Source organism: Solanum pennellii, chromosome 2, assembly GCF_001406875.1.
Source record: "Solanum pennellii chromosome 2, SPENNV200".
Classification (NCBI taxonomy): Eukaryota; Viridiplantae; Streptophyta; class Magnoliopsida; order Solanales; family Solanaceae; genus Solanum; species Solanum pennellii.
The window spans coordinates 41,869,420-41,882,920 of record NC_028638.1 but is presented as its reverse complement, the minus strand read 5'-3'; the positions used below and the strand labels follow the sequence as shown (position 1 = coordinate 41,882,920).

Here is a 13,501-nt window from a genome sequence, read left to right as displayed (position 1 = left end):
TAGATAACTAACACTTACCACAAATTACAAGAACCTTTTATAGCTTAAAGTTATTTAATATGTTTTTTTCTTCGCATTGATGAATGTAATGCAATTTTCCTAAATTATAAAACTAAAGAAAAAATAATTAACATAAGAAAAATTATGATTACTAGTAGTTACTCCAGTTCATGTTCACTTGATTAATGGAGTTTAAATTATATATATGTATATTATTAAAATAAAACAGTCGTGCGTTCTCATTAATAAAGTGAATATATTATCACCTTTTTTTCTTCTTGTCACTTCCATGCCATTCTGAGGAAATATTGTGTTTGTTTTTGTCTTTATTCTTTGTGCTGTTTGTTACTGGAGAAATTAAAACAAGTTAAGGTTTGATGTTATCCTTTTTCTAAAAAGAGGTAATGGTCGAAAAAATATCTGAATTATCATATATTTGCAGCTATAAATGTGAAGCTTTTTTTAGAGTTTTCTTCTGCTCTGAGACAACTATAAATAATTGTTTCATTTATAACAACCACCTTGACTAGGTCTGCTACTTCCTCTATTTCAAAAAGAATGATCTAGTTTGATTTGGAACGGAGTTTAAGAAAAGAAAGAAGACTTTAATCTTGTGATTCTAATTAAAGTTATGTCAAATGTACCAAAATGTCCTTCAAGCTTGTGGTCTTAAACATGCCACGTGAAAAGTTAAGATTAAAGTGTTGCCAAAAAAGGAAAGGGATCATTCTTTTTTAAACAAACTAAAAAGGAAATAAGGTCATTCTTTTTTAAACGAAGGGAGTAATAACTATAAATAATGTTTATTTATAGTGATGGTGATTGTGCCACAAGCCTCTTTGATAAAATGTGGGCATGTTGGTTCAAAAAGTTTAACAGATACAGTGCTTTATTTTGGTCAAAAAGCCCTGCACCTTTCACATAATAATTTAGCACTTAAAAAACTCAGCTAGACATATATAGTAGCTTCCGGCTGGTTCTCCATGACCTTAATAGAGAAAAATAGATTAATTCTGAGAAAGCTCTTTACTTCGTTTAGCTGCAGCAACAACTGCATTCATCAAGATACCGCGAAATCCAGACTTCTCCAACTCGTGAATTCCAGCAATGGTTGTACCCCCAGGTGATGCAACATCATCTTTATGTTGACCAGGATGCTTGCTCATACCGGAGACCATTGATGCTGCTCCTAGTACCTGCAACAGAGAATCAGTTGGTCATTCGACCAGCAGTGTGTTTGAGGGACATGCATGTTACTCTCTTGAAGAAAAAAAAAGGAAAAGGATAAGGAAATCTCTTAACACAGGCATGAATAATGTGCAAGTCATATAAACTTTAGCTCGAGTGAATCTTACAGGGAGAACAAGAAAAGTTCAATGTGAGAAGAGTTGAAAAGATGACTTGCCCTTGTCAATAACAAAGGAGAAGACGCTCAAAAGATGATCACAATTATGCCAGTTAACTAAACTAAGCCACGATATAAACAAATTGCTTTGTGAGGCATTGAAAAGGACCTTAATTGATGCGATTTGCAAGTAGAAAGATGATACAAGTTAGTACATTTCTTTTTTTAAAAAAAATTGTACTTGTATAGTTAAGAGGGTTGCAGGGTAAATTAAAGAGCATATAATATTAATATATTATAGCCTAAGAAATGGGGATGATGGTAATTTAACCCACAGTCTTCACGAACAACGACCTTGCCTCTTATAGAACAAATGAACCTCGAAATTGAAAAGGATCTCAGGCTGAATCAGCGAGAGCAAAAGAACAATTTCACTGTTTTCACTATTTCAACATAACCATACTAATATAGCACGATCGAATATGATTGAATTGGTGGATAACTGTTAACTTACGGTTTGAGAGGCTAGTCCAAGTGCAAGCTCCCTCGGTAAACCAGCAGCCACCCCTCCATCAGCCAATGCCTCTATTGCTAGAAAAACATAGGCTGGTCCACTACCACTGACAATTCAAGGAGAAAGAAAAGATATTGTTAACAATGGTACTGGATTCCAACTTTGCATGAGCTCTGCTTGTCTTTGCAGAAGCAGTTCAAGAACTAAGATCCCCAAGTGGGCTCAACAAACAGCTAGTCACAGGCGCAGAAATTGGCATCAAATTAAGTGATAATAAGTGTAGTTTTAGAAACATCGAAGAAGGAACATGCCTTAAACCTGTAACTGCATCAAACAGCTTCTCATCAGCTTTCCACACCTTACCAATAGCTCCAAATAACTGGGAAATTAACTCTCCATCTTCTGTTGTTGCCTTCTCCCCCAAAGTGATGACTATATGAAGACACTTAATTAGGACACATAAATAGCAATAACTGATAACAACTCAGACAGTTTTATCAGAATCAACCAGAAAATTAAAATTGCTAGTGTCTCGGTAACTTGCACCAGAGAAAAAATTTCAAGGTAAAAGATCGACCACGATAGATATTCATGTCACAAATACTTAAAATTTCCTCAGTAGTCAGTACTACAGCTGTTTGCAATTCATGTCACATTCACACACAAGTTTCCATTTACAGAAAGCACAAACAGAATACAAATCACAGAGATACATGTGCACTTATAGATACTCGGAGTATGCTATAAATGCATTGTATAATAAGCATATACAAACAGAAAAACTAAAACCAAATCATTGTATAATAAGCATATACAAACAGAAAAACAAAAACCAAATTCACACTAGCATACCTATACGTGCACACACTAATACACAAAAGAATACAACAAACATCCACATAGAAGTACATGTATACACACACTTGCGCTTAATTATCCACGTAAAATTGTGTCTTACACACAATAAAAACACGAGAACACATCCAAAATAAGAGACAATTTTTAGAGATCTCGTCTTATAGTCATAGTACGAATAAATTAAACCTTATCATTTTCAAGATATTTGAATAAAAGAAGAGCTAAGTGACTTGGAGGTAATATCTTCTCCATAGCAGACCTGATTAGCACACTCCAAATATCCCTTTTCTCGACTCCAATTAGCTGAAGCATAATAGTCCACTAAAGCATTGTGTCTTCATTGTAAGATGGTGAGTTCAACATGTGAACGTGTTCATATCAACTACCATAATACCTCGTTCTGACAACTCAATTTTTTATGCAGTTTGAAGCAGATGTGGAAGAATGCAGATAAAATTTCATGGAAAATATAATTGTCGCAATTTTGTCAATCCCATCTTGAAATACCTCTAACGTTGATAAAATCAAGAGGATGCCTCTTTTATTAACCACTTTCAAAGAAGACAGAATTACTTCAATTCATATGGAACAGAATCTGACCCAAAATCTGGATAGGGATATTGTAACTTGTAAGAATAGATTATTGCATCTGATTTCAGTTTTCTTACATCTCAATTATTTACTAATCTTCAAGGCACCAAACAACTTCTCAACAACAAATCATGTTACATAGATCATTCCGTGTAGAACGGGGTATCATGACATGGGTATGTGCTAATGCAGATTCTACAAAAAAAAATGCATGTACCTGCAAAAAACTTCTTCACCTCCATAGGATTCTCACCCATAGCCAAATCAATGTCACAGAAACAACAACTCAACAAGCATTTGTTATATCGATACCCGAAGTCAGCCCTTAGATAAAACTAGAGCTTCTAGGTATAGGGAGAGGACTTCACTCATGAATGTTATATTTGACGGAACAAATCAAGTAAAACTGTAACAAGCCTCAAATATCAGTATTTATTTATCATTTACCAGTGGCGGCTTCACCAACAGCAGAGGGAGTGTTTGGCATCACCCTAATAAATCGGCCTTGACCTGCCCATTCCTTGAGAAGGGAGAAAAGTAGAATATGCTTCAGCAAAATGGGTAAAAAATTAGAAAATCGAATCAGTAACAGACAAGATATGCATGCTTGTGTGCATCTTGTTTCAGTTTACGCTCTACTCAGTTCAATTATAAAGTTAAGCATCAGTAGACATTAAGAGGCATGGCAAGCTTAGGCATGTGAGCTGATTGTCAATAAATTGAGTTGTTGATTTTACCTTTGATTCTAGAAATTATGATTAAGCAAATAAAAGTTCTTTACGAGGCCAATTTCAAATTTCCCAATGTCAAATAAGCTCGGTGCCTTCTGGAATATCAAGAAGAATACTCCATTGACTTGGAAAAAAGTGGGATGTTAGGTTGCAAGGCAGCAATTAGCTCAACAGAAGGAAATCATAAGTTCAAAAAAAGAGAAATGATCCATCTTTCAACTATGTATGCTTTAGGTGATTGATAATCATGTATATTGCAAAGCAAAAAAGCACACCGTGGTACCCAAATGACACTACAGTGATTTGTCCTATGTTGCTTCGCAAAACAAAAGACTATGCCACCAGAGTTTTATTGGTGCTGTACGGAAGCAGAATATTATTTCAGAGGCAAGTTACTCACAAAGAAAGAGGAAGTGACTAAACAGAAAGAGACAACCCCATGCATATATCAAGCATGCTATAGCGTGAAATAAATCACAGAGAAAAGATTCCGAATGCTCATGATACAGGACAGAGGGAACAGAATATTTTTACACTATTTTTAATCATTCTCTATTTAATCCAGAAGTCTTACTCTAGTTTTTTGAGATTATCCAGAAGTCTTATTCTAGAAGTTCTATCCTTATCTTCCTATGTTGCATGACTCTTAATTGTCTTGATCTAGCCGTGTCAAATGGATATACATGGGTATGGACACTTAGATGCCTCAAGATTACCAAAAACCACAGGTACCCAGGTAGATTGTCCTAAATCGGTTTAGAAAATGGAATGCTGTCTCTTACCTGTCAAAAAGTTAAAAAATAGAATGTCGTCTCTTTAAATGGTCTACGGCAATCCTCACATCATGAACTAGCTTGCAGGGTTGGGTTAGAGTTTCTTCACACGGTAGGTGAACCTGGCCATTTCTATTCTTGGCTTACACTGTTGAATCCTTATGCTAGTTTATTCACACTCCAGTTAACTAGGCACAGGTGGGGTGTTATATTTCCCCGCACTTGTTGAGAAAGTGGTTGCTGTCTTTCTTGATCAGTCGGGATATCCTATGTAATAAACTAGCTTTTGTTTTCTTCACATACCCGGATTAAGTATTTACTCATCAGTATATTTAGAACTATTATTTCTTTCAACAGTTTCTTGGTTGAGATACTCCTAAGAAGCCCTAAATTGAGAAAAGAATGTTTAATAGTCCTAGTTAGTTTAGTTTAGAGTATTGCAATTATTTAAGCTTCCTACTTGTAATTTTACGGTGATTTGTGTGATTCTCAACAAGTTTTGTGATTTTCTTGATTTAAGAAAACAATACTAGTCACTTCCGGTTTTGGATTTAACTGCCAGTGGCCTTATGAGTCAAAGCCAGCTCCTGAAACTATTGCATCTACATTAAAAGTTTGTTTCTGTGTTTTTGCTTGTTGAGGAATTTACGTGCATCTCTTACACCATTTTCAGACAAACCTGCAAATCCTTTAACTTGATACCAGCAGCAACTGACACCAAAAGCTTCTTCTCTGAAAGGATTGGCTTCAACTCTGACACCACATTTTTAACTGCATTAAAAAAGTGAGTAGAACAGCAGAATCACCACCAATTTTCAAAGCATCCAATAAATATGGAAAGCAAAAAATCTGACAATTGCAGTGTCTTTAGCCTAAAATTCACAAGCGAAAGCAAAACAAAAGTATGTCAATCACTAAAATAATTACAAGTCAATATCAAAATAGTAAGGTTGGAGATATGAATCCTCTATATAGACTTCTATTCAATCCCTGTTTTTGATAAGTGGAAAAGAAAAAGAACAGTACTTACCTTAAAACTAGAGGTTCTCTATATCTCACACTTACTCCTATTGACCTAATGTAACTGTAATAATTACTTAAATTTAACCTCACCTAGATGAATCCATTGCTTCGATTGTGTTTTACTTTTAGCCAAATCCGCATCAACTCCGAGATATTGTGTCATTTAAAACAATTCTTATTTGTAATTAGTAAACCTGTAACAAGTTGTGGCAGGTTTTATTTTTTGGAATATAATACAACACTGTTATCTTCTCAAAAAAGAAAAACAATTTCCCCCCCATGTGATTTTTAGGTCTATCTTATCCCTTAATAGCATCTCTAATCACCACAATGTTGCATCTAAAGATTGGTGCATTGTAAGTTTAAGACATTGTCAAATGTTGCATTACTTATGCAAAGATTATTTATTTATGCAGCCACTGAAATGATCCCTTTTTATAATAGGTTGTTTACAACTTCACCTCACAGTTGCTTAGTTATGGCATCTAATTGAGGAAATATTATCATTCATTTAGTTGGCTGAATTTTTCTTAAAATAGAAACTTAACGACTATCGAAACAAAACTTTTGCGGAAAAATGGATTTAAAATTCTCCCGCAAGTGTTGAAAGGGAAAGCATAAGAAAGATCCTTTTTTTTGGAAACAGAAAGAGAGAAAGGAAAAGATTTGAACCATACCCACTTGAGGCTTCACAGAGAATATAATCACATCACTATCTTCAACCACCTGCTCTGACAAAAAAGAAGAAACCTGTGAAATAAGAATTTTCAAGGAACCAATTGAAGGTTATAAGAGATATAAAGTGAGACAACTAGAGTCAGACACTAGATCTCAGATTTGTAGATGTACCAAAAAGAACAAAAAAAACAAAGAAAATATACTTAAAAGTTTTTAGAGAAATGTGAATGCCTACTCCATTTAGTGTTTTAATGTAAGAAAAATCCCTAGGAGAAGAAAAACAAAAACACATCATGTATGAGTCTATAAGAGTACAAAAAAAGTAGAGTGTACATAGTGATATTCCTAATATGAGATGACCATAAGGTGTTACTGACATAGCAATCGCTAAGTATTTGTTGATGCACGTCTTAAAAGGTCAGTGTCTCTTTGCTTGAACAAAATTTGAGGTCAATCAGAATCTAAGAACTCTGCTTTGTATTATTTTATTATTTTGTCTGAGAAAATGTCTCTCCTGACTATTCAAGGGCACTTGTCTTGCATTACTCCAAGCGATAAATAATCAGTTAGTCCTAGCAATAAATGTTTCTTTTACCCATATTCTAACTCATCAAAATTAATAAATTTGTTGTCCTATTAATAAATAACCTACAAGAAGATTCTTGAAATCATAAATAACTGGAACCATTTATCAACTAATTCGGGAATTAAAAAATATATGATCAAATCAAGATTGTCCGGCACTTTAGAAAAAAGGCTTCTATCGAAATAAGGCTTACTATACATTTTTGTCTTCTTATTAACTCTCGGATAAAACCGATATACCAAAAGATAGAGAACCTTACCAATAGTATGATTCTCTACAGATGTCACCCAATTTTCTTTTCAGCAGTTTCATGGGTACACCCGAAACTAACCAAGAAACTTACATACATACAGGAATAAGAGATATCAATAAAGTAGAAAATTATAATCAACAAAAAGCAAAAACATCCCACCGAGTGTACATCAAAAGTAAAAAGATAGGACATTTAAGATTGAAAATGTATAAGCTTACCTGACTATTGTTATCTAAAACAGTAACCCCAATAGACTCAAAAGCAGTACGACGAGCTGATCCAGAATGGGCTGTTCGAATACGAGAAGCAGGCAATATCCCAGATTTAACCACACCTCTAGCTATACTTTCAGCCATTTTACCAGCTCCTATAAAGCCCAGCTTGTATGAATCGGTTGGAATTGGACAAACATTCGCCATTTGGAAATTATGTAACAGTAAAGATACAACTTTTCTTCTGAAAACAACCCAAAGTAAAAAAAAAATTCAAAAAAAACAAGTCAAAAATTCATTGAAGCATTTCATCAAACACCTGGAATGCTAACAGATTTCCCAAACCCATAACCGAAAGACTAATGATCCAATTGAAACCCAGAATTAGAAACATGAAAATAAGAGGAAAAGGATCAAGAAATTCAGGAGAATAAGCGAAGCTGACGAACCTGAAATCAGTGAAGAAGGCAAGACGAAGAGTAGCTGATATTGTGTTTTAATGCATTACTACTCTTCTTATTTAAGCGACTGTTTTAGGGCCTTAATACTCGGCACAAATTTGTATTTTTAGGTCTATATATTAGGTACTATTTTAAACAAAATTTAAGTTAAATACATCGCGGTCATATCTAACTCATAAAATTATCTTTTATATAAATAAAAAATAATGTTATATATGCCGCTACGGTAGCTTGTATAGTATTTAATTATTTATGATTTAAAATTCAAATACTTCTCTTAATCAACTAACACGTATCAAAATTGGGGTTGAATATATAAATATTTTTGTAAGACAAAGGACAAAATAAAACTTAGGACCACATGTTCTCAAACTAATATTTGTCAAATTGTTTTATCATATTTTATAATTTAATCCTTTCACATAAGTTTTTTCATAATATCCTTAAAAGACCATCAAAGAAGTAATTATATATATATATTTCAATGCAGGTTAAACATCAAATTATGATCAAAAACTTTATCAAAAAACACCTTAATTTAGTATTTAGTTGTGTATGGTGTACACTTTTTTTTATGTGTCAGAAAATGGTGTCAAATGACACTCCATATGTAATTTGAAAAATTAAAATGTTCAACATGCCTAGAAATTAATGAGTGTGTTGAGGACAAATATTTTTAGGCAAATTAGCTGTAACACACCTTTTGGCGTATTCAAACACTTGGTCTAGTTAGAATCGAGGTATGTTTAATTAGTACTTGGTGATCGTTCAGATAGAAAATACAAACACTTGATAGTTCATATATGAAATTCGCAAAAAATGTGATACTTTCATATGTGTGATTTACATTATCTCATTTTCAATGGATAAAGTTGAATACAAAGAACAGAGCTGCCTGTGGAAATAAGGAAGAGGTTATTTTAAGTTTTGGCTACTCCAAAAGAAAAGCAATATTCTGAAGAGAAGATTCTGCTTTTGAGGATATCAGATCCAATATATAATAAATATCTTCATTTTGTGAATGATTTTTGTCCCCAGCAACGAATGCAGAAACTTGATCCTTGACCTTAATCCAAGACCATCCAGGCTCCTTCGTGACGCCTTTCAATCTCATCAACTTCCTCAGTTCCGCTACTTCACCCCACTTCCCCTTTGACGCATACATGTTTGACAAAGTAGTGTGAGTCACAGCACAATTTGGAGCAAGTTTAAGAATTTGCTCAGCCGCACGGCTTCCACATTCAACATCACCATGTAACCTGCAGCCTCTAAGCAAGATTGACCAAGCAACATCATCCTTTTCAAATGGCATATTCTTGATCATGGTCTCAGCATCCGTTATTCGTCCAGCACGACAGAGAAGATCAATCATACAACCATAATGTTCTTTTGAGTAACTTATTTTGTACTCCTCTTTCATCAATCTAAAATAGTGAAAAGCTAGATCAACAAGGCCAGCATGACTACAAGCGATTAGAACACCAATGAAGGTCACAGAATCTGGTCTTAGACCAGCATAACAAATCCTTTCAAATAAACTAATAGCATCTTGGCTGTATCCATGTTCAGCATACCCGTGAATCATGGCTGTGCATGATACAACGTCATTATTTTGTGCTGAATTAAATATCTTTGCGGCTTCTGCAATACTTCCACATTTTGAATACATGTTGATCAAAGCACTCAGTACTAAAGGCGTATGATCTAATCCAATGATAAGAACATGAGCATGAAGTTGCTTCCCCTTGTCAAGGATTGCCGTACTACCACACGCACTAAGTACACTTGCAAGAGAAAATTCCGTTGGCTTTGGTCCTTCCTTTCTCATCCATGTTAGCAGCTCGAAAGCTTCCTCACCACAACCACCCTGAGCATACCCAGCAATAATTGTGCTCCAAGAAACAATGTCTCTTTTACTCATTTCATGAAATATAAGTGAGGCTGAATCCAATTGTCCACATTTGGAGTACATTGTGACAATTGAATTTGACACAGACAGAGAATCAGCAAAACCTACACGTAAAACATTTGCATGCAGTTGTACACCCCAGTCTAGTTTTGAAAGATTTGCACAAGCAGCAACAACTGCAGCAAATGTATATTCATTAGGAGTCACATTCGACTCTTTCATTCTCAAGAATGCTTGTATACCATATTGATCTTGACCAATTTGAACATATGTTGTGATTACTGTAGTCCACGAGACAACATCTCGCGACTTCATTCTTCCAAACAAGCACATACCATAATTTAGTTTCCCACATTTATTGTACATAGTAGCAAGACTATTAGCGACATAAGAGCTCACATCCAAGCCTTTCTTCACTATCCTAGTATGCATTTCCCTCCCGTAATTCAAACACCCAATATCAGCACACGCTTTTAACACAATCGCATAAGCATACGAATCACATTCTACACCATCCCTCCACATTTCAGAAAAATACACCAACCCTTCCTCATTGTAACCTGCTCGGACAAGCCCAGTTATAACAGCGGTCCAAGAAACTACATTCCTAAGAGGCATTTCATCAAAAACTCCACAACCCTCAATCACTTTACCAGCTTTCATGTACATGTCAACAAGTGAACTACCCACATAAACAGAACTAACAAAATTAGCTTTCATCGAATACCCATGTAATAACTCACCACACGTCAAATTCACACTAAGCCCACATGCCTTCACCGCGAGGCTAAGAGCAAAAGGGTCCATTTTGATAGTAGGATCACGCCGCATTTCTAAGAATAAAGACAACGCTTGTAACGGACTAGAGTTATTAACGTAACCAGAAATCATATTTGTCCATGAGACCTCATCCCTTTGAGTCATTTTGTCAAACATCTGGCGTGCATTTTCTAGCTCACCATTTTTAACCAATTCCTTCAACTGGGAATTGATTGCTAGCATGTTCTGTGGAGGAAAGTCATGGTACTCCTGCATTAAATGATAGCTTCTGTTCTCCATAGCCAAAAAATCTCCCCATCCAGCATAGGCAAATCTTGATATTGCAGAAAGTCTTCTGAGACTAAGCCTTATTGATATCATACCACTTCAGAACTAGCTATTTAACTCTTTCTACTATTATAGCACGTAATTTTTGATCGAACTAGAAAATTCAGTGCTTAAAATTAGGGTGTGACACCTACATTAACCAAAATTATACTCGGATATTCTTATTTGACAATATTTTATTGTGAAATTTCAAAACAAACTTAACTTCTTTTTTTTTAAGCGAAAACGATATTTGAGAATTGATTTAGTTGTATTTGTTCATGAATATGAAGTAAAATTGGGTTTTACTTATTGTGAGTCAAGAAGTGAAAAATAACTTAGAAGTTGTTATTTGAAAATTTTATGACAAACACATAAGTTATGTTCAACTCTAGAAAAAATAAAAATAAAAAATCATTGTCAAAACGTTCTCATAAGGTGGGATTAATTAGTTTCAAAATTAAAATTTGCTAGTGACTGAATTGTGACGTAGTGTCATACTTTTATAAGTTCTCATGGTTTTAGTGTGTTTCATACGAAGAGAAAAATCTTTTGATAAAAATAATTCAAAAAAATAAGTAGAATTTTTGTTTTTAACTTTTGAGATTTGGTAGTAAGAAGAAATTGAACATTAAGATATAATTTGAACAAATAATATAACACCGACTTTGATCCGAGGCACAACTCCCAACTCGATCCAATTCCCGATTTCGACTTGAGACCTGACAAGTAAAAGCAAATGGAAAAAATAATTGTTGCGTGTTATAGTGTTTTTAGTTTTTTCCGAACTCTTCCATGAATCAAAATATCAAGTGTAAATTGAAAGTTTCCATGTTTGAAAGTAGAGTTCAATGTACATTAAAATACAGTAAGTACAAGCGGCAACTCTCCATCTTTTCAGCCTTGCTCAGTTATTTCACTTTGAAAATTAAGCAGTAATAAGAAAAAAAACGGTGTACTTCTTTAATGTTAAAGAAAAGTATTAAAGTACGTCTCCTATCTGATACATGACATTATAACTAGTAATTTCAAATTTTTGTAGGAATATGAGACTCTTAATAAAAAACCGAGAGAAGTGTTGAAAATATACCTAAACTTAACGAGCATTTAGGATTGTATCTTAACAGCAAAGATTATTAAGTTCAGTTAATCAAGTAAATGAGTGTGTTTTAAGAGTGCCAATAATTCATGAGATCGAAAAAAAGTAAGCCCAAATAAGTATTTGGGTGCAATTTTCTTTCTTTCTCACCATCTTTACTGAAAACCTGGTGTAATAAAATTAATTCTCCATCAACCAACAACTAGTATTTGCTTCTGCATAAAAAAATGTCAAAGTAGATTAATTAGGTTTATATCCTTAACCATCCCCATTAACTACAAATGCTAAAAATTGCTAAACAAATGTAGCTGGCAAAACATATTTTTTTAGTGTGAATAAATCTAAAACAATCTTATACTTTTAACATTTTCAACTCTTAGGAACCACAAAATCCCTCTATATAAACACCTTGTTAGTGTAAGCAAATTTACATAATTAACTCTTAAGAAAAGAAATGAAAATGACTTGCCTCAAGTTGATAGCTTTGCTCTGTTTAATTAAATTTTCTAGTGCTGCGAGAATGCTTAGAGATGAAAATGAAGATTTATTTAACGAGAAAATTGATGCAACAACTCCTGCTACTCCAAATATCGGAGGATTTCCGTTTCCATTTCCATTCCCATTTCCAGGTGGAATTCCGAATATTGGTTTCAATATCCCGAACTTTAACATTCCTGGATTTGATATTCCTGGTCTTGGTACGGGTACTGGTGTTACTAATCCATTTAATATTCCAATCCCTGGAGTTCCTACTGTTGGTGTTCCAGTCCCTGGAGTTCCTGAAGTTGCTGCTCCAGGCCCTGATGTTGCTGTTTCACCTCCAGTTTAATTTTTGTGCCTATTAATTAGTATCTTACGTTTTAAAAAATATAAATGAAAAAAAAAGGGAGTAATTTATGAATTATTTCTTGTCCTGTTTTGGATGTAATTAATTAATTATAATTACGCAAATGAAATGGGAAATGACGTATATATCAAAGTTAAAAAGAAATCGTACTCTTGCTATTATTTCTTGTTTTGCTAGTTTCGTTGTGAAATACTTGTAATATCTTGTTATTGACTAATCTAAATTTGTATCGCGTACGACTCATTAATGGAGAAAACACGGGTGGATGGAAGACAACTTGTACTTTGCTGGTCGAAAAAGAAACTTGGACCAATATGTTAATTTTGCTACATCAAACCATAGTTTGTACTGGAAACACCCAAATAAAGCTACAGGAATACTAGCACAAACAGTAATGAGCTTGACTCTCAATTTGTACTATTACGATAGACCAAAAAGAAGGTTGTTGTAAAAGCCAAGAGCATGCTAACTATCGAGACAAACAGAGCTGTGAGTCCGAACAATAACTTGGCGGGCAATGACACAAGAAAATCAT

The 13,501-nt window shown here is 34.2% G+C and overlaps 2 protein-coding genes across 3 annotated transcripts; both read right to left on the bottom strand.

Moving 5' to 3' along the window:
* Positions 1-766: 766 nt before the first annotated feature.
* On the bottom strand, positions 767-8,216 carry LOC107008796 (pyrroline-5-carboxylate reductase). Of its 2 annotated transcripts, none has more exons than XM_015207981.2 (8): positions 8,014-8,216; positions 7,571-7,808; positions 6,513-6,585; positions 5,492-5,583; positions 3,756-3,828; positions 2,171-2,291; positions 1,860-1,965; positions 767-1,196 (listed from the first exon to the last, which is right to left on the bottom strand). In XM_015207981.2, the coding sequence occupies exons 2-8, from the start codon at positions 7,769-7,771 to the stop codon at positions 1,008-1,010; spliced, it is 855 nt and encodes a 284-aa protein (XP_015063467.1). In that variant the 5' UTR covers positions 7,772-7,808; positions 8,014-8,216; the 3' UTR covers positions 767-1,007. The 2 variants fall into 2 exon arrangements, with proteins under 2 accessions (XP_015063467.1, XP_015063468.1); XM_015207982.2 differs by having other exon boundaries at positions 6,513-6,561; positions 8,014-8,209.
* A 611-nt stretch (positions 8,217-8,827) lies between these two features.
* On the bottom strand, positions 8,828-11,532 carry LOC107009567 (putative pentatricopeptide repeat-containing protein At3g47840). Its single transcript, XM_015208908.2, has one exon. It carries the CDS (start codon positions 11,072-11,074, stop codon positions 8,957-8,959), a length of 2,118 nt encoding a protein of 705 aa, XP_015064394.1. The 5' UTR covers positions 11,075-11,532; the 3' UTR covers positions 8,828-8,956.
* Between the last annotated feature and the right edge of the window lie 1,969 nt (positions 11,533-13,501).